Genomic DNA, 21,347 nt, shown 5'->3' with positions numbered 1-21,347 from the left:
TGATGATGATACTGATATCATGATGTCATAATGATAACAGCAGCAAAGATTTAAAGAGGTTATTGTATATAAGGCACCTTTTATAAAGGTGCTTTATATGTATTTACTCACCGAATCCTTAATGATGATGATACTGATATCATGATGTCATAATGATAACAGCAGCAAAGATTTAAAGAGGTTTTGTATATAAGGCACCTTTTATAAAGGTGCTTTATATGTATTTACTCACCGAATCCTTGTAACTCTTTGAGGTACATACTAAAACTATCCTCATATTACACGAGGAAACTGAGGTACAGAAAAGTTAGCCTAACTTTCCTATGGACACCCAGATAATAAGTGGCAGAGCCAAGATTCAAGGAGAGGCAGTTTGGCTTTAGAGTCTATGCTCTTAACTACTGCATTTTAATGACCTTCTTTATGTTAGTAAAACATTTTATGTAAGTCACCCTTACAAGTAAAGAAAAAGATGGGAAGGAAAATATGTGAAACTTAGAAAGGTTAGGTGACTTGTCCAAGATCACTGGCTCTAAAGCCAATCAGTATGCTATTCTCTGTGCTATTTTCCCAATCTTATATGAGATTGTCGGGGAGGGGAGGTTAAGAACATACAAACACCTTTGCAAATACCAAAAAATCTGAATGAATAGTAATTCTTTATTCCTATTATCATAATTTGACCCTCACTCTTTTAAATAAAATGTGATTCTAAATTTGAAAAAAGAAATACAATGCTCTTGGCTTTGCCAAAAATAATTTAACTCTCATTCAATCTAAAGGCTTTAACAATTACCAAATCTGATACAGACACTTTAAATCTCTCCTCCTTCCCTCGTAGAGTTCTCTTCCATTGTAATTACAACATTCCACTAGTTTTTGACCTCTGAAATCGCAGTACCTTCTTCTGACTCCACGTATTCCTCCTATTCCTAAAAGGCTGGTTTTACCAAGTCTCTTGTAATACTACATACACATTTTCTCTATATGACCCCATCAGCCCTCACAGTTTCCTAAAAACCTAAATTACCTAAAGTCTCTTCCCCATCATTAATCAAATAAAACTGGCCCCCAGATCTTGTCAGTCCACCTACTTATTCACCAAAACATCTTCTCTTTTCTATCCCCACAAACATATTTCAGCCCTCATCAAACCTCAACAGGACTGCTACAATATTCTCCTAAACAGTATTACTCTCTCTATTCTTATCCACTGTGTTTTACCAAGTTTTAGCATGAGTTTTCTTAAATACAAACTTGGAAATGTCATTCTTCTGCTTAAACATTCTGTGGTTTCAGATAATCTATAGAAGACTTCCTTATTGGAAGGTATTGGGCCATTCACATTAGAATCCCCAAAGTGCGGTTAAAATTTTGGAGGTGGGGCTCAAGAACATACTTTTCTAATTCCTCAAGTGACTCTTAAATAAACTGAACCTTGGGAACCACTAAACTGTAGGATTTAAGGTCAAATTCCTGGAAATTTCATGTAAGGTTCTTTAATGATCTGATCTCTGCTAATCTTTCTGGTGTCAAATTTCACTATTACCCTCATATGAAACTTATGCTCTAGTTTTAAGGTATTACTTAAGTTCTCAAACACAGCTTATTGATTTTTCTTCCATATCTCTGAGCTTTACAAATGCTGTTCATTTTCTAAGACTGACATTCTCTTCTTTGTAAGCCTATGAATACACTCTCTCCCAAGATTCACTGTGAAGGGTTCTCAGACTACAAAGGTACAAGGGGTCTCTCTGCTTGGCTCCCACAGCATTCTGCACATATCAAGTCTAACACACTTATAATAGGTCTGTTTCCCTGCCACTAGATTATGAGCTCTTTGAAAGTAAAACTGACTTATTCATCTTTTAATCATGAACATATGCTAGAATAGGTATTTACACAACAAAAGATTTTGGAATGAATGATCAAGAAGAAAAAAGGCAAAAACAACAAGAAAAAACAAAACCCCCAAAAACAGAAATAATGAAGAATCGGTAGAGATGCACTTAATGTTCCTTGGGTTGTAGCCTTGAAACCCTGATACTCTCTACACTCCTTACATTAACCAAACTTACAAACATGACTGAATTTTATTACTGTTTGATACAGAAATTATACAATATTTACCATTCAAAGGCTTCACAGATTTTTTTTATATCATAAAATTCCTGCAGTTTTTAATATAACACCCTCTCCTTCTCAAACTTAAAAAAAAAAAAAAATGATTGTGGAAGCATATACTTTCAATGCTCAGTCCACCTTCTTTGAATACATTCCCATAAAAAACTATCAAAACACTAGAAACAATTTACCCAATTTATGTTCAGCATGTTGAATGATTTCATTTAGATTTTTGGCCAAACTCTTGGTTCTGCTTTAGTGACTGAACAGATGAATGGCAGTGAAGGGAGACAATCAATAATGTGGTATGCATAACAAAAAATATTTTTCTTAATAAGAATACTGATAGTTTAAAATCAAATAAAATTTTGGGCCGGCCCGGTGGCTCACTCGGGAGAGTGTGGTGCTGATAACACCAAGGCCCCGGGTTCGGATCCCATATAGGGATGGCCGGTTCGCTCACTGGCTGAGCGTGGTGCTGACAACACCAAATCAAGGGTTAAGATCCCCTTACCGGTCATCTTTAAAAAAATAAAAAAATAAAATAAAATAAAATTTAATAAAAACATTGTTCTAATAGACAGTTTCAGGGCCACCTTGATGTACCAATAATAAGCTCTAAGAAGGAGCTCACCCTGCTGGCCCTGCGGCGTCTGTGAGATGATAAACTGCGCTGGTTGCAAGTTGGTGGTTGGATGTACCAACACAAACTGTTGCAGGTTGAGATTCTGCTGTTGAAGCTGTTGCAGTTGTTGAAGATCCTGAAAAATCAGAATTAAAACATGAATTGGATACTCTGAAATAAAAGCTCACTTAATTACAAGGTTCCCAGACGATGACTCTGTCACATTCAGATAAAGAATTGCCAATATTTAGAGTTCTTTAATATGCCAAGCAGGGTGTGCTCTGGGTGTTTTTCAAAGAGTCTGGAGCCTCTTCAAGGACTTAACTATTTTTGTAGGCATGACATATATTGTCATGACATATGCTAAGCCTTATTTTCAATAGTTATTTATAATTCCCTCAAACAGTTATCGTTAAGCTTTTTAATATATACAGACCAATATGGGTTTTAAAAATCAAGTGAGAAAAAGTTTTTAAATATATGATTGACTTTTCTCCTATTACGTAAAAATTGAGAGTACTATGTCTGAATTTCCATCGATAAATTAAAAGACCTATAATGATTCATGAAATTTGACACCAGCTTATCTAACAATCAAGAAATCAGTGTTAAAGATTGTATATCACAGTAATAAAGATTAGTCTGACATCTATTCTTTACCCTTATAGTTAGTTCTTTATTTTTTGGTGGCTGGCCAGTACAAGGATCTGGACCCTTGACTTTGGTGTTATAGCACTGCACTCTAACCAGCATAGATAACCGACCAGCTGCCTTGTTAATTCTTTTTACATCTAGTCAAACTCTTGCTACAATTTCAGTCCACTTCTGAGTCTTCTCTGGGGGAATAAAGACAATGACTAGCATTAGATTCATAATAACTCTTCATATATTTCACTAGTATAACTATTTATACCTTTTCCTCTTCTTGACATAAAGGATTTCATTTATTTTCCTTCTTGGTACTGTTGTCTATGCCTCTTAAATATATTTTTATTATTTTTAGATACTTTGCCCTAAAATGTGAAAATCAAAACCAAACAACATTCTAATGCAGTTCTGCACAATGCTAATTACTCTAGTAAAGATGACTTGCCATCTCTCTCACACATGGGTGGCAAGTCAGTTCACAGCACATGAAAGAATTCATGCCTACTGTAATTAGCTAATTAAAATAAATACAGTAATCCCCTGCTTCAGAAATATGCCGGCTAATTACTTGAGAATTGTCACTTAATATAAACTGTCAGTTATTCAAATAATCAGCTATGTTTTATAATAACTCAAATAAACAAACAAATGTATTATTTCTAATTCAGTGGTAAGGAAGGGTACCACTTAACCTCACTGACCTCAGGTCTTTAAGTGTGCACACTAACAGAAAGTTAATTTAATATTAAATAAAATCTGCCATTTTATTCCTCACTTGCTGCCCTCCCTATTAGAGGTCCTCACTCACCTGTGCAATCTGTATGGGCTGAGACAGGGGGATCTGCGTCATGGGCGTGGCGGCGGAGGCTGAGATCGTGGCCCCAGCAGCACTGTGCTGTTGGCTTGCAGAATGCTGCTGCACTGCAGCAGCCAGCAGCTGTGCCTGTGCCTGTGCCTGCTGTATTAATAACTGTTGCTGGGCTGGCGTCAAAGTAAGCTAAACAAAATTAAAACAAATAATGGGAAAGAGTTGAAGGAGAAGAGCCCCCAGTGCAAGCCAACAGTTTTGGAATAGGTAACTCAAGTGGCATTAGACCCTAGCTACCCAACTTCACACAGTTAGCATGTGGCTAAAATATACATCAGCGATCAAATTACCATTGGTAGCAGAACATTTAAATTAAAATGATGGTCCTTGCTCTGGACTCAAGCTTGCCCAGGGCCCTAGGGTTCAGGCAAAAAAAGTAATTAACTACTAAGCAAGAAAAAAAAAAAGAATGCGACAGGATATGAAAAGAAATTTATACCCAACAGAACAGCAAGTGATTAGTTAGATCAATGAGGAACAAGGATGCTGGATATGACCACCGAAAGAATTGATAAGGCCCAGCTGCTTCCCATTAGCATGAATCCCTGCCATATTCCATCATTTCCATTATGTCCTAAGATATGACTAAAGAATATTATGAGTTCCATTTGCTCCTTTTCCTAGTCTCCCAACAGGCCCCTCCCTAATAAGACCTCTTCTGTTATTGAAAGCATTGAGTCTCTGCAACTTCACATCCCCTTTTCAACACATTATCTCTATGAAACAGGTGGTGACAGGACTCTCTTTATATGCAAATGAATCCCAATGCCCAGGTTTAATAGAATCTTCAGCCACAGGAACCTGGAATCCCAGGTGCCTCTTACTATTGTAGACACTAGTCACCAAAAACAAAACTCAAACAGTAAAATAGGAAATGTATTTAGAGCAGATTTATACTTGCTTTCATAATGTGACCTATCAAACACGCTTAAATCAATGTAAGAAGTGTGCTCTCCCTTTTTTTGGTGACATGTTCTGGTCAAACAAGAAGAATATTACATATTCTGAAGTGCATATATAGTCACTTAGTGGCACAACCTCCCTTCTAAAAGAGTCAAACACTATTTGTGTATTAGAAATATAAGAATAATATCAAACCATTCAAAACCTTAATATCCTTCAAGATTTGCATATATAAGATATACACTAAAAGTTTTTCTATAATATATATTAATCTCACTGTTGAAATTTTATAAGCAATTTTGCAATAGTTCTTAAAAGAGCCTTCCGTTGCCAAAACACACTAGTTAAGTGCGTTTCTTCATTTCAATTGAACTGAAGAAAACGAAAAATTCTAGGGGTCGATATGATATGCACTGAATAATAACTCTTCTTCACCATTCCTCTAACCTCCTCAAAAAGATAATTTAATAGACAAATTTTTAACACTGGAAAGATGTTTTGAAGGAAGTCTTATATCAAAGACAGCTGAAAAGTTAGATATTTATTATATTCACATAGGCCAATTTATTACCAATAAAAATAAATGACCTGTATTGAATGCTGTGTGCCAAACACTGTTTTATGAGCTTTACATATATCAGCTCTAATTTTACAACAGTACTGTGAGATATGTGGTATTAACATCTCCATATAACAGAGGAAAAACTGAGGTACAGGGAGATAAGTAATTGGTTGATATGGTTAAGTTGCAGAGCAAGGGTATGAGACCACATCTTTTATTTTAGAAAATAAAATTTTTCTCTTTTGTAGGTACTAATTTATTCTTTAACTTCTACCCTGCAGTGATGTCATAACAAACTGACAACTGTTATTTAATCAATGTAATGGTCTCAACCATACAATGACTATATCCCACAATGAAGTAACACCTGAAACGTGGATTTAAAAAGTCCTTAGTTTATCTAGAGCATCTGCAATTGTAACAAAAGATATCCTAAAAGCTTATGACAAAGATAATTCTTCTTCCAGAGTGGCCTACAGTGAAAAGTTCTAATCAGATATTGGCCAATGGCAGTTCTGACACAGAGAAAGATTATAATAACTCTCTCAGTGAAAACTTACCCCAGTTATCTGTCCTCCAGCCAGCATAAGCTGGGTTTGGGGAATGGCTGCCTGCACTGAAGGCTGCTGGGAAGGCTGGCTTGGCTGCTGTGAATCCCCCGATTCTTCATTAGATTTAGACTGAGGTGGAATGGGGTAGGAAATAAAAGATTTCAAATAGTTGATTAAAAGAAATGTACTTACAACTCTACATTTTAAGAATCATTTAAAACAGGAGATTATTAATCGTGAGTTTTCTGGTTTCCCTTTTTTTTCTTTCTTATATGTCCTTGTACCTTCCTAGTTTTACATACTAAGTTTTTAGACTTTTTATTCTAATGCCAACAAAGTTGCAGTTATAATTTTTAAAAAGAAAAAATAAGTTGGTCCTCCACAAATCAACAGAACTTTTCACAACCCCAAATCCTCAACTCTGAAAATAAGGAGGTAAAGGGAAGAATACATTTTCAGTCCATCTCTATATTTGACCCTCCACACCAACATTTTGACATACACCTGGTGGTCAGTCTGAAATTTCTTCATAACCCATCTTAGAGAATGATTACTTGACCCATAGAACTTTTCATGTAATATTTTAAAGAACTGTCAATCTACCATCTTCCACCAAATAACAAACAAGTTTAGAGGGAAAATACCAGTCAAGAGAGAAAAAGAACACACTCTTGAAAGAAGCAGAGAGAGGAAATTTTATGGTAATTAAAACTGGTTATGCAGAGTATTAAAATTCTGCATAGATTTGCATATTTCCCACCACCTGTTTGGGGGACTGCAGCAAGGCTAATTAACATAAAAGCTCTGATTAATTCTGCCAGTCATTGAGAGATAATTACAGTGCAGGACTGTAAACATTCTGCACTGGAGATACAGCCTGTTTGCCAACATCTCTCTAAGGGATGAAAGTTCACCATGGCAACCAAAGCAATTTTCTGCCTCCTCTCCCTCAGAAAGGAAGGTCACATTATCTCCTTTTCTTTTCTCTCCTTGTTTCCATGTGTTACTTGGTCCATATTCCACTGGGTTTCATGGAGTGCTCAACCCATGGTGTTTAGTCATTAGCAACACTGAAATCAATCTCACAGAATACTGTTTTTCCCTCTCGACTGTTACCTAAACACTATAATGAAAGGAAGCCTCAGGTTGATTGAAATGTTATGGAATAAATTCAAAATACTTGAACTTTGCATGTTCTGCTATATGGTTCATAGAAGCGAAGTAGTCAGATTTAAGTTTTGTTTTAAAATTTTGTCTACCCACCAATATCTACAAGCAGATTTAATTACAATTCTTACAAGCATAACATTTTAGAGCAGAGAGGAACCCTGGCAATCTTATAAATTCCCCCACTTAAATACAGATAAGAAAAACAGCCCCAGGAGGTTAACTGACTTGTCAAAGTCACACTGCTAGTTAGTGGCAGAATGGGAATCCAAATCTAAGACCCCTGTGTCTTTCAGTCCAATGTTCTTTCTTCTGCACTATAATGTTTCCTTAAGTCATGACAAATGATAAATAAAAAGACCTTTGGAAATGAAAGGGTATTTAAGAGATCATTAGGCTTTGTGTTTATGTATGTGTTATAGCTACATAACTTAGAAACATTTTTACTGAATTTACATATTAAACTTTGAAAGTAAACTTTTCCTGCCCACCTTGATTCACACACAGTAGCAGATCAGAAAACTGATTTTCATTAATGGCAATAATTATCATTATTTGGATCATTATGAGATTCAGTAAATTATGTGCTCATCACAGAAAATTAGAAAAATGTGGAAAAATAAATAGAAAAAGTGACCCATAATCCCATGTGCCAGCTTACCTGTACATTTAAAGACTGAGCAGCAGCCTGTAAACTTGTTCCAGCGAGCTGGACCTATAAGTAAAGTAATCAGGGGAAGTTCTAGTCTAATACTGTTGATATTCATCACTGGAGGTTGTCATCAACAAATATTTCAAGAGTCTCTACTAAGTGTATGTCATTGAGCTAGAATTGAAAATACAAAGAGGTTTATCTTATAGGGTTAAAACTTTATGGACAAGCTCACAGTCCATCTACACAAATCCACGTCCCTCGATGAAAAATGCTGTTAATCTTTTCTGAAGATGTTTTCCCACACTAAATGAGCATCATTAGGCATGCCACACTTGTATTGGATGTTCCTCATATAACATTCTGTTTGTATGCCTAGGATGCTTAGATTCTAAAAACTTAATTCTTCTTCTACATTATTTCAAAATGTCCATGTATACACCAGAATAGAAACCTTATATGAAGGCACTTCAAGAAGTTCATGGAAAAATAGAATCAAAACATAATGTAAATCTTTCCATGAACTTTTTGAAGTACCTTCAGATATACATACCTACACAGTCAAGTCCTTAGAACATTTACAGTCATAATTTAAAACAACTAGCTAAAATAAAGAATCTGGGCTGGCCGGTTAGCTCACTTTGGAGAGCACGGTGCTGATAACACCATGGTCAATGGTTCAGATCCCCATACCAACCAGCCAGCAGCCAAAAAAAAAAAGTAAAAATAAAATAATCTGTCCTATAAGCCACACATGAAAGTCTGTTGTGTTTAATGCTCACATTTCATACATTCAGAAAGTTCACATCATGGTTATATTAAAATAAGTATACACGTGGAATTAGAAAACCACCATTTGGCAACTAAGATAACTGATTCAAGCAAGAGTCATCAATGGATGCTCCAACTAATTGGTGAAATTTGAGGAGTATCAGGATATTTACATATTCTCAACTATTTCTGCACAGATACTTATTAGTTACCAAGGGTAAAACAGTAACTTGATCAGACAAGTGATCAAGTGAACACAGAGTCACCAGCAGTGAGACATGCGCCTTCTGCTATGATGCACTGAGAAGAATCCAGCACTCCTTATGCTGTATTCCTACCAAGAATGTATAACCTGAATTTAATCATGATGAAACATCAGACAAACCCAAACTGAGGAACAGAAAATAACTGGTTTTTATTCTTCAAAAATGTCAATGTCCTGAAATAAAGAAAGACTGAGAAGGGAGAAAGAACATATAAACTAGGCTAGAATAAATGGAAGCCTAAACTAGGATGGTCACAGTGAGAATAAAACAGTAGTAGACATGAAAGGCACTGCAAGATACTATATGAGAATCCTGACAACTAAGTGGATATAGATGAAGAAAAGAGTCATGAATTATTCCAGGGTTCAAATTGGGAGACTAGAAAATGGTAGTGTCATTAATGAGTTCCATTTTAGATATATCACATAGCATCAAGATGTCCTGAAGTTAAATGTAAATGTTGGTATGAAGCTCAGTAGACAGTTAGGGGCTCAACTTAACTGGCTGCGATGTCCTTTATTTGAAGCTGATAGTTCTGTTGGTAGATAAGAACCCTCAAAAACAAAAACAAATACAAAAAACAAAACTCAGATTTCTGGAGAACACATTTTAGATAGAGTGTAATCAGGAAAGGCCTATCTGAATAGATATGTTTAAGACCTAATGGCTGAGAAGTAGTCTGTCAAAGAGCCAGAGGAAAGAGATTCAGGTACAAAGATTTAAAGGAGATAAGATTTCTATGTAATTTATTTAAATCATGATGTTCCTGAGTTAAAGTTTGTGGAGGAACAGGATATTTATACAGTCTTAAAGTATTGCTTCACTTATTATTAATTACCAGGAGGAAAAAAGCTACCTTTACAGTAGACAAATCTGATAAACACTACCTTAATCAAATGAACAAACAATATCAGAATAATGAGACAGGGCAATATCATATACCTTCTGATATACACTAAGAGGTACTCAACATCACTTCTGTTGTATTTCCTTTCAAAAAAATATAACTTGAATCCAATCATGAGGAACAACCAAACAAACCCAGATTGAGGGGCAATCTATAAAAGCTGGCCAATACTCTTCAAAAATGTCAACATCACGAAATATTATGATAGGATCAGAAATTGTTCTGGATTAAGGAAGACTAAACAGACATGACAACTAAAGCAAGGTGTGGATTGGATCATAGGCAGAAAATATTAAATATGAACAATACACTAGAAAATAATATTGTATCAATATTAATTGCTGGAATTTGAAGTGGTCATAATGTGTACAATATACTCAAGTGGTTTAGCCAAAAAATCAATATTTTGTATGTGTACACACACACACACACACACACACACACACACACACACACACACACTCACACAGAGATAAAGCAAATATGGTAAAACAGTGACAACTGGTAATTTCACATGAGGGGTTTTCAGATGAACACTGTTCTATTGCTGTAAATCTTTTGTAGAATTAAAAGTTTCAAAATAGAAAGTTAAAAATGAAAAAATGAAGGCATCCCTTTACCACTCCCTTTAGCTAGCTTCCAACTAACTTCCTTCAAGATTCAGCTCAAAAACCACTTTGTATGATAAATGTCTCAGATTGTACAGGCTGAACTAATCATTTCTTCCTCTGTATTCCCGTATTCCCATACATTTTACCATTTGCTCATCTACTCATTTATTCAACAAATAATTACTGAATACCTATTATATTTTGGGCTCCTTGGTAAATGCTGGGGATACAGGTAAACAAGAAAGAGTTCCCCTCTTCATGAAACTTAATGATTTCTTCATGAAAGTTAATGGTGTGACAGACCTAAAACAACCTGTTTTCTATATGTATATGTATATTTATGATTATGACAAGAAAAGGCCCAGAGTGCTAACCTAGTCAATAAGGGGCTGGAAACAGAAGATAAATGTCATTCTGTATGTTAATTATGTGTCTAATCAGATGGTGAACAATTATGTATCTTGACGGAGGGTTCAATAGTGCCAAGGTTTTGAATAAAATTCTTTGGTCTGCAGTCCTTTAGTATGGGTGGTATTGGTGGGTCTATGATTTTAGTAATCAGTGGCTATATCTGGAGGCCTTGGAGCTGGTGTGGGAAAAGTTAACAATCCTTTTGGAATATGGACCTTAGTAGGACCATTTGAAACATCACATATTTAAGCCAGATAAAGATTCTTACTATGTGTCACATAATTGACTAAACCATACCAAAAATTCTATTCCTCTTTAGAAACCAGAAAACTTGTTGGAGACTTGAATATGTTCTTTGGAGAAAATCGACATCAACATGTTTTTGCTTTTCTAGAATATAATTAAAATATACTTAAATTCATTTTAGATACTAATTCATCTTAATGTTTGTTCTAGAAGTTGTATATAGAAGCTTTTCTATTCCAAAGACATAAACAAAGCTATGTGTCTGAGCAAAAGTGTGTCAATTAGGCCTCACTCTTACAAAAGATGCTAACTGATGCCTATGTGGTATCCCTTTGAGTTTGTGGACAAATAAATGAGCTTTAAAATAGCTTTCTAGAATTTCACCTGTTTTCAAGTAGAGGAACTCCTTTTATAGTTTAGGTAGTCTGATGACATGTTTTGATGAAAAGACTAGAATAGTAGTATGATATGTATTCAGTCCACAGTAACGTAACACATTAATATGCAACCCGGGAGGTTTTATGTCCATACGGGCTTTTCATTGAATAGCCACCACCACTACCATTAGGCACCATTGCTAGCACCACTACTACTAACATTAATATCAAACACATTTTGAGTGTTAAATTAGTTCTAGGTTTTAATTGAGGTAGAGACCACCAAGATGTACAAAGTAGTGTTCTAATAAATAATTATGAACATAAATCAAGAGGTTGAGACACTCTGATAATCCATCTCCCAACTGTTTTCACTGCTTCCCATTTTCAACCAGTTCCCATATCCCAAAACTCTTAGGTACCCAATATTTGTTTTTGTATTCCCTCTCCCGCTACATTATAGCTAAAACCTGGATAAAAAGAATTCCATGGCTTGTTTTAGACTCAAGAAAAAAACCATGTGATACAAGGGTGATAAAGTTGAAGCAGATATTTTTGAACCTGAAACTAGGGGGTTCATAGCCAAGCAAAAGACTCTGAGTGGTTGCCCAAATCAAAATGGTGTGAAACTGTTTTAAAGAGGAACATGAGCTTTGAGTTCCAAACCTTGCACAGCAGCTCTCAGGTAACGACAGCTACATCATTTGGATGACTCTGGCAATTTACTACTTTCAGTTAGCCACCACAGATTCATGCTCATAAAAACCCAGTTTTTATGAGCATTCCATTCATAATAAGGAATTCTTTTTTTCACAGAGCTGTGGAGTCAACAGCTATACAGTCAACTAAACCATAGGTGCTATGGTTTGAATGTGGTTTGTCTCCACCAAAACTCATATTGAGATCTGATCTCCCAGTGTGGTGGTGTTGGGAAGTGCAGCATAGCAACAAATGTTTGGGCAACAGGGCAGATCCTGCATGAATAGATTAATGCCCTCCCTGGGCCATTCTGAGTGAGTTCTTGTTCTCAGGGGAATGAATCAGTTCCCAAGAGAACAAGTTGTTAATAAGAGTCTGGGTGCCTTGGTTTCTCTCACTTGCTTCTTCTCTCAACATGTGATCTCTTTGCATACGCCCACTCCCCTTCCATTTTCTGCCATGAGTTAAAGCAGCCTGAGGCCCTTGCCAGATGCAGCTGTCCAATCTTAGATTTCCAGCCACCCAAATTGTGAGCCAAATAACCTCTTTTCTTTACAAATAACCCAGTCTCAGGTATTCTGTGATAGCAGCACAAAACAGACTAAGACAACAGAATTTCATACTTAACTATTTAGAATGATACAACTAAACGTGATTAGCACAAGGCTTTAAATAATTTAAAAAGTGTATTCTGAAATAACTTCCCCAGGCCCTAGCTAGCATCCTATGCCACCATCTTTTACTCTCACTTATGGTTGAACAAACATTATACCTGATGGAGATGTCCAAGGAAAGCCTGGGCCTGGGCTGTTGAGATTGCTCCTCCGACAGGCACAGGCTGCTTCTGAAAGTCCAGACCATTGGTTTGCGTGCCTAGAAAGCAAGCAAAATAATTAAAAGAAATAAAATCGAATGAAATAAAGTACTAGACTTCAGTTACCAACATTCATCAGACATCTATTTTACATAAGCCCTTTTCTAAGGACTTCCAAGGAGGAGAAGGGATTCAAAAGAAAGGAAATGTAGTAAAATGGTTTCTCTTCTAAAGGTAGGACTGCAGGACAAGTACATGAAAACAGATAAAGCTTAAGAGACAGAAACAAATATATAAATAATGAATTACAATCATAAGATAGTGTTAGAGAACTCAGATGTGATGCAGTGATCAGAGCAACTGGAGTTGGAACAGACATGAAACTTATGATGGCTTTAAGGAAGAGATCATTATCGCTGTTGTAAATAAGGGAGTCCCAAAGAGGTAGCAGGCTCTCTTCTGTCCTCATCCTACCTGATACTTGTCTTGGACAGAAGAAATTCACTGGTGACTTTGCCAAGAGCAAGAAGGACTTACTATTAGCTTAAACACTTTAATCAGCGACAATCTGATGGCAAAAGCAACCCTTTCCATAATAAACATAGGGAAACAAAATAGTTGTACTAATTTCTATAATCCCCAAGTATAAATTGCTACATATACTATATCTCATTAGCAAGGGCTGTTACATTCATATTTTTGAAATGTTATGCTAGTGCTTTTTAACAATTTATGCTGTGATTTGATGTTGAAATAGGACTAATTTATGAAAATACATGCTACCCTTATATCCAGAAATATCCCCGACCCCCCTTTTCCTTCTGATGGCTAGCTGGTGAGGGGATCTGAACCCTTGACTTTGGTGTTATCAACATTATGCTCTAAGCAAGTGAGCTAACCAGCCAGCCCCAGAAATATTTTCTAAGGGATATAATACATTGTTTTCAAATTACTACATCCAGTTATTATTTAGAAAAAAACAGAATACATTGTACTGAATAAAAGATAACATCACAGGAACTTGCAAGAAATGTCTAGACACGTGGATATGGTCCTACATAAACTTCCATTTTCTACCACTTGAACATCCCATATTCCTGTTCTCACACCTGTATATATACACATACACACAGAGCAGAACAGTTAGGAGAGTACAAGTTAGAACCTTAAAGCAGTATTTCTAAAAGAGTGCTAACTTCTGCCATAATATATCCTAATTTCTGGCAAATGTATCACTGACATAAGAATAATTAAGTATATCACATGACCCAGAAGGACTGCTTAAGGTTACTTTGAGATAATTATAAATGTGTGTATATTTATCACTTCCTTAAAAACTCATAGAGATCATTTAAGTTTTTCCTTAGTCTCCCACTAACAGTAAACCTACAGAACTACCTAGACATATACAGTTAATGAAATTAAAAGAATACATGCTGTGTATATTTATCACTTCCTTAAAAACTCATAGAGATCATTTAAGTTTTTCCTTAGTCTCCTACTAACAGTAAACCCACAGAACTACCTAGACATATACAGTTAATGAAATTAAAAGAATACATGCTTGTGTTAAGTAACTGGAAACTAGGATAAAACAAAATTTTAACAAATTAGTATCACTTCCATAAGCCACACAGAGACATTTCACTAAAGCTGTGCATTTTGTCATTAGTTGCTGTCTCTATCTCTGTGTAGGTAAAGTCACTACCTATGTGAAGATTTTAAGACTGTGCACCATTAGATTATCTGCCAATCATACCTCAATAAAACTAGAGGAAAGAAAAGATTATGCTCCATCAGAGAAATATGCTTTATATATATTAAATAAATGAACAAGGCTAAAAGAGGATGAGATTTTGAAAAACAGATAAGCACTTAGAAATTAATCCACCAACAACAAGTTGTCTTCTAGAACCAAATATTTCACTCTCATGGAGTCCATGAAAATTCTGCATACTGGTTCCACTTTCAAGTTCCCATAAAAACAATAACAAGCTCCTTGTAAGTCACAAAGCACTATATAACAAAAGATTGATGATTTCTGGTACCGTGGTACAATGGTCTACTATTTAAGTGCCCTGGCTCTGCGTCTTGTGGGGGATGGAATGAACGTATAGTGCTTGTAAATATTTTTTATATATTATGTTGTTTTGACATCTTAAAAATGTTCCTGTCTGGGGAGGGACTGCCCCTCCCAGGCCAAGTCAATTCTTAGGTATAGCAAAGAGTCCAGCCAGGAACATGTCTTTGATATGCAAACTAGCCAGTCCAGAACCACACCTCCTCTATCAGGCTCTGGTGGCAATATTCCTCTGCCTTAATCATCCCAGGGCCAGGTACTATGCAACTATAGCCCAAAGTCTTCTGAAATTATTCAAACTAGCCAATCTTAAACTGTGCATCCTGCCCTGCCTTGCCCTTCCCATGGAAACCCCAATGAAGGCAGTAGCTCAAATCTTCCCCTCCCTCCTGTCTTCTGCCTCCTGACCACCCTGGTGTCTCTTCCATGTGGCCCTGCGTGGTGCGCCATGCCTGTCTCTAGAACCTGTGAGTATAATAAACTTTGTTTTCCCGAGCCTCTCCTGTGTCTCCTCTTGTGGCAGCACCTAACTGACCACCTTATAAAAGAATGCCAAACAGTGTTCAAAGGTAGTTAGGTAAACAGAGCACAATTAGACAACAACTCAAATAAATACAGGGATTTAAGACACAAAGGCAGGTAATTTCTTTCAATAAATTGAGGCTCCGTTGGGAGGTGAGGAGTAGAAGAAAGTAGGTATTACATAGAAATTATTCTTGTAAAACATGAAGACCTAAATTGAGCTAAAAGGAAAGCAGAGGGGAACAGATACACATGCCTACCCTAATTGGACTTGAGAATGAGATGGGTACAAGGAAACAGGGATGCTGTTAGCCAAAATCAAGTAACATCTGGTTTTGTGTGCCTTGGAAAACAGAAGCACTGAAATAACCAGGGGAATTAACATGTTGGGAGAGAAGATGAATCATGTAAGAAGATTAACATAAGATATATAGAGTATAACAACAACAACAAAACAAAACAGGAAACACTTCCTAACTCATTTTATGAGGCCAGCATAACCTTGATACCATAACCTGACAAAATACGTGTGAAAAAGAAAAAAACAAAAAACAAAAAACACAAGCCAGTTTCGTTCATAAACATATATGGAAAAATCCTAAATAATAATAGCAAACTTAATCTAGTAAGATAAAATATTATGACTAAGGCAGATTTATTCCAGAAATACAAAGTTGGTTTGGGGATAAAAAAGAAAAACTTAATAGGATTCACCAAATTCATTAAAGGAGGAAGTAAGTCATAGTCACCTCAAAGGATGCAGGAAAACCCTTAGATAAAATTCAGTGTCCACATATGATAAAAAATTCTAGGCAGAGGACTAGGAACGTCCTTAACTTGATAAAGAGGAAGAATTAAATAAATAAATAAATAAATAAATATCATTGTTAATGGTGAAATATTAAAAGCACTCTCTTTAAGATTAAGAACACAATAAGGGTGCCAGCTACCACTACTTCTATTATACTGGAAGGCCTATCCAGCAAAACAAGGCAAGAAAAGAAAACACATGAGTTGGAAAAAAGAAACAGAACTAACATTCTGCTCATGATTTGATTATGTATGTAGAATATCCTAAGAAAGCTAACAATCTATTATTACAATAAGAGAGTTTAATAAGGCTGCGGCACAAAAAATCTACTTAAAAATTGCCTTTGTATATACCAAATAAAAAAAAATGTTTAAACATATATATATATATTTTTAAAGAAAATATAATTTTATTAATATTATTTTTTACATTCTAGGATGTTGTTGGAGAGCAGTTGGGAGGGCGGGGGAGAGGGGAAAGGGGAAGGAAATGGGATGGAAGAAGGAGGAAGGAGGAGGGGCAGGATTGAGGCCTGTGGCACCTCCCTCATTACCACAGGGGAGACCAGGCGGCTTCCAGTGGTGGCTTGGTCATTGCTGGGCTGGGTACAGATGTCAGGGGGTGTGGCAAAAGCCCTCACCCTCCACCGTCCCAGCTTGGGCACCCGGGGCCCTTCTTGCTGTGGCTTGGTGGTCATCGCTGGTCTGGTTGCACGTGTCTGGAAGGGCATGGCCAAGGCCTGAGGCCCCCCACTGCCTGAGCTCCGGTTGCTTCCTGCAGCAGCTCAGTGGTCACCACTGGGCTGGCTGTGAGTGTCAGGGGTGCATGGCTGAGGCCTTTGGCCCAAAACCGCCCCAGTTAAGGAGGCCTGGGATGCTTCCTGTGGCAGCTTGGTGGCCACTGCTGGGCTGGCTGCGGGTGTCAGGCGGGGCATGGCAGAGGGCCTCAGCCCCCTACCGCCCTAGTTCAGGAGAGCCTGGGGCACTTCCTATGGTGGCTTGGTGGTCACCACTGGGCTGGCTGCGGGTGTCGGGGGTGTGTGGCCGAGACCTGAAGTCCCCCACCACCCTGGCTCAGGAGGCCTGGGGCACTTCCTGCAGCAGCTTGGTGGTTACCACTGGGCTGGCTGTGTGTGTGGGGGGGGGGCATGGCTGAGGCCTGAGGTCCCCCACCACCCCTGCTGGGAGAGCCCCGGACACTTCCTGTGGTGGCTCAGTGGTCGCCACTGGGCTGGCTGCATGTGTCGGGTGGGTGTGGCCGAGGCCCTTGTACCACACCCTCAGGACTGGTTGCAGGTGTTGGGGAGCATTGCTGAGGCCCCTGGCCCTCTCCCCTTTCTGGCTTGGTATCCCAGGGGACTTCCAGTCCTTCTAGGTGTTATAGGTGTTCTTTGGTGAAATGAGACTTTTACTAGTTAATATGAAACTTTGTCTCTAGTTGCAGGTACTTTGTTTTTTCTTTCATTTCTGTGTTGAATTATTTGCTGTTCCCACCATTTAAACTCTGCGCTGGAATTAATTTGTTGTCCTTTGCTTACTTCTAAAATGGGGGAACTTCCTGTGGGGACCAGTACATGAGCTGTGTGGTTGAGCTAAATTGCTGCTTTGCTGCTGATTCCTTAGGGAAGGCTTTTTGTGCAGCTCAGATTTTAATGGTTGACTTTATAGGTACTTCCAGCTCTTGAGAGATCCAGTGCACCTGGATTGTGTAGAAACTCTGGTATGGGCCTGAGTCTTTTCATCAAACTGCACCCCATGCAATTCTATATTCCTGACCAGGCTCCTTTGCTGACTGGCGTGCAGATCAGCTGTCCTTCCTGTGCCCCAGTGTTCCCCTGGTGGGCCCGTCTCCTCCACTGCCCATGCCCCAAATGCTTTCCAGGGGGCGGGCCGTGCCGCTGGTTCCTTGCAATGACTCATCGGCCTCTGAGTGGCTCCTCACTCCTATGTGGGTCCACGGGAATCCTATTAGTGGTCTTGCTGGCCTGGGGGCCACCATGGCCCTCTTCTCCCCTGCTGCCTCCAAGCAACTTCATCCAAAGGGCACAGCTGTGGCTTTTGCTGGCTCCTGCTTCATAAGCTCAGCAGCTCCAGCCTGGATGCAGCTGGGGCTCAAAACAGACAGAGTGTTTTTTTCTTTTTCTCACCATGGCTTCTCCCACCTTCATGCACTCTGTAGGTCTCTCCTCCTCTTCCCCTGAGCTCTAGTGGCTCCAGCTTGGCTGTTGTTGCTTTTTTATAGATGTAAATTGGTTGATCTGTGGTTGAGAGTGATGCTGGGGACCATATATTCCACCATCTTGACCGGAAACCCAAATATGTTTAAATATTTTAACACTTAAAAGACATAAAGTCTTGGAAATAGATCCAACAAAATATAGCAAGTTCTACAAGCAGAAAATTAGAAAACTTTATTTAAAAACAGTAAAGAAGACAAATAAATGCTCAGTTATTGGAAGACTCAACACTGAAAATATGTCAGTTATCCCCAAACTAATCTATGGATTCAAAGCAATTTCATATACAAATCTCACGTTATTTTCTTTCTCTTTTTCTCAGCAGATGGGTAGTACTTAACAAGCTGATTCTAAAATGTAAACAAAAGGGCAAAGGTTCAAGATGTTCTTTAAAAAGTGGAGTGATTTGCATTATCAAGCCAACAGTAATAATTAAGGTGGTGTGCTATTAGTGCAGGGATAAACAAATAGACCAGAGCAGAGAGTACAGAAACAGTGCTACACATAACTATGGACATTTGAAAGAAAAGACAGAGGTGAGGAAAGAATGAAACATGACAGATCAGTGAGAAAAGGATAGAATTTTTCAATAAATGAGTAATTGGGTATCCATTAAAGAAAAAAAAAGAAAGAAAGAAAGAAAGAAATTACAACACATCACACCATACCAAAAAGAAAAAGAAAATTACAGAAGGATAAAAGGCCTAAATGTTAAATGTAGAACTATAAAATTTTTAGAAGACAACATAAGGATATCATTATAACTTTGGAAAAAGGAAGGATTCCTTTACCCAGACCCCAAAAATAAAAAGACAAAAATTTAACTACTTTAAAATTAAAAGCTCTGTTCATCAAAGGACTACAAAAAAGGAGAAAATATTTTCCATTCATACAAAAAGCAAAGGATTAGTATTCACAATATACAAAGAACTCGTACAAATCAATAGAAGTCAAACCAATATTAAAAACTGGGCAAAAGAAATGAATAGGAATTTCACAAAAGAAGAAACACATAGACACAAGAAAAGATGTTTTTGGAAACTAGGGAAACACAAATTAAAACCCAATGAGATACCACTTTACACCCAATAAATTGGCTAAAATCACAAAGTTGGTTAATATCAAGTTTTGGCAAGACTGTAAAATTCTCTGTTGCTAATAGTATTAAAACAATACAAATGCTCTAGATAACTGGCTGGCAGGACTGAGTAACATTAAAACAAGGTCAGCAATTACACTATTAAGAAAATACTCTGGAGACTTCATTACATAAATGCATCAAGAGATAAGTACAAAATTATTTACAGTATTGTTTAGAATAGCGAAAGCCTAGAAATGACCCAAATGTCCATCAATAATAGAATGAACAAGAAAATGGTGATGTATTCTCATAATGGTATATTATATCCAGTACATACACTAACATGGATGACTGTGAAAAACATGATGTTGAGCAAAAGAAACCAGTCATAGAATATACACAGTATGACTCAATTCATATAATGAAAACAGGCAAATCTAAGTAATTTATTATTTGAGAATAAATACATAGATGAAAAAAAATGTTTAAAGAAAAGCAATGTGACCATTAACACTAAACTCAGGATGGTGGTTCCTGTGTGGTAGAAAATGGCATACAATGAGGGCGGACCTACAGTGGCCTTCTGAGGAATGGTAACATCCTATTCTGTGGCCAAAGTGTTGAGGAGGGAGGTGATAGGGCTCATATCAGCTACAATTTTCTCAGTAATCAAAAGGTAGTTATTTTCAGAAAACAAAAACGGCAAAACAAATAGAAAAGAATGAGGAATATGCACTGAAGAATGTGAAAGAAAATAAACTAGAGTTGAATCCTAGGTCAGCACCAGGTACAAGGAAGGCCCCACTGAGAGAAAGCTGGATTTATAGGGAGCTCAACTGGAGAGTCCTCATCTCCCAGAAATTCTGTTTCTCTCTTCATAGACAGCAGAATATGATCAAACAGGCAAAGGTTTCCTCTCTTTATGAACAGTTTATACTACTCAGCTGTGCAAGGTTCCAGGCATTTAAAAACCTTGTACCACCCAACTAAAATGTCACTTTCTTTCATTTTTCCCACCTCTCTAATCCCAAAGTGATAATCTATACCTCCTATTTACTACAAAAACACATTTGGTATTTCTCCAACATTTTGTGGGAAGGAAGAGAAGAAATAAAATTGAGCTAAAGTATACATGACACAGATGACTTTCAAGCATATTATGCTAAGTGAAAGAAGCCAGACTCAAAGGCTACAACTGTATGATTTCATTTATATGACGTTTTGGAAAAGGCAAAACTAAAAGGGGCCTATAAAAAGAACTAACCAACTGCCTTGCTATACAAATAAGAAAAACAAAAATATACAGAAATACGTCCACTGAAATAATTGAGCTAGATGATGAGGTATCAGAATTTTGGGCCTTTGGGGCCGGCCTGGTGGCGCACTGGAGAGTGCGCCACTTGGGAGCGCGGCGG

General features: G+C 37.4%; 1 protein-coding gene across 2 annotated transcripts in view; it reads right to left on the bottom strand.

Moving 5' to 3' along the window:
• POU2F1 (POU class 2 homeobox 1) overlaps positions 1 to 21,347 on the bottom strand; it is a 79,493-nt gene that overhangs the window by 42,245 nt on the left and 15,901 nt on the right. The window contains exons 2-6 of one of the 2 annotated variants that reach the window (XM_008586311.1): positions 13,161 to 13,261; positions 8,110 to 8,163; positions 6,291 to 6,410; positions 4,206 to 4,394; positions 2,759 to 2,885 (exon numbers count right to left, since the gene is read on the bottom strand). In XM_008586311.1, coding sequence (XP_008584533.1) covers positions 2,759 to 2,885; positions 4,206 to 4,394; positions 6,291 to 6,410; positions 8,110 to 8,163; positions 13,161 to 13,261 — 591 coding nt within the window. The remainder of the gene's footprint in view (positions 1 to 2,758; positions 2,886 to 4,205; positions 4,395 to 6,290; positions 6,411 to 8,109; positions 8,164 to 13,160; positions 13,262 to 21,347) is intronic. The other variant, XM_008586312.1, reaches the window with a different exon arrangement.

The sequence above is a fragment of the Galeopterus variegatus genome, unplaced genomic scaffold, assembly GCF_000696425.1.
Source record: "Galeopterus variegatus unplaced genomic scaffold, G_variegatus-3.0.2 Scaffold3931, whole genome shotgun sequence".
NCBI lineage: Eukaryota > Metazoa > Chordata > Mammalia > Dermoptera > Cynocephalidae > Galeopterus > Galeopterus variegatus.
Note: the sequence above shows the minus strand (reverse complement) of the source record. Positions and strands in the feature narration are given on the sequence as shown.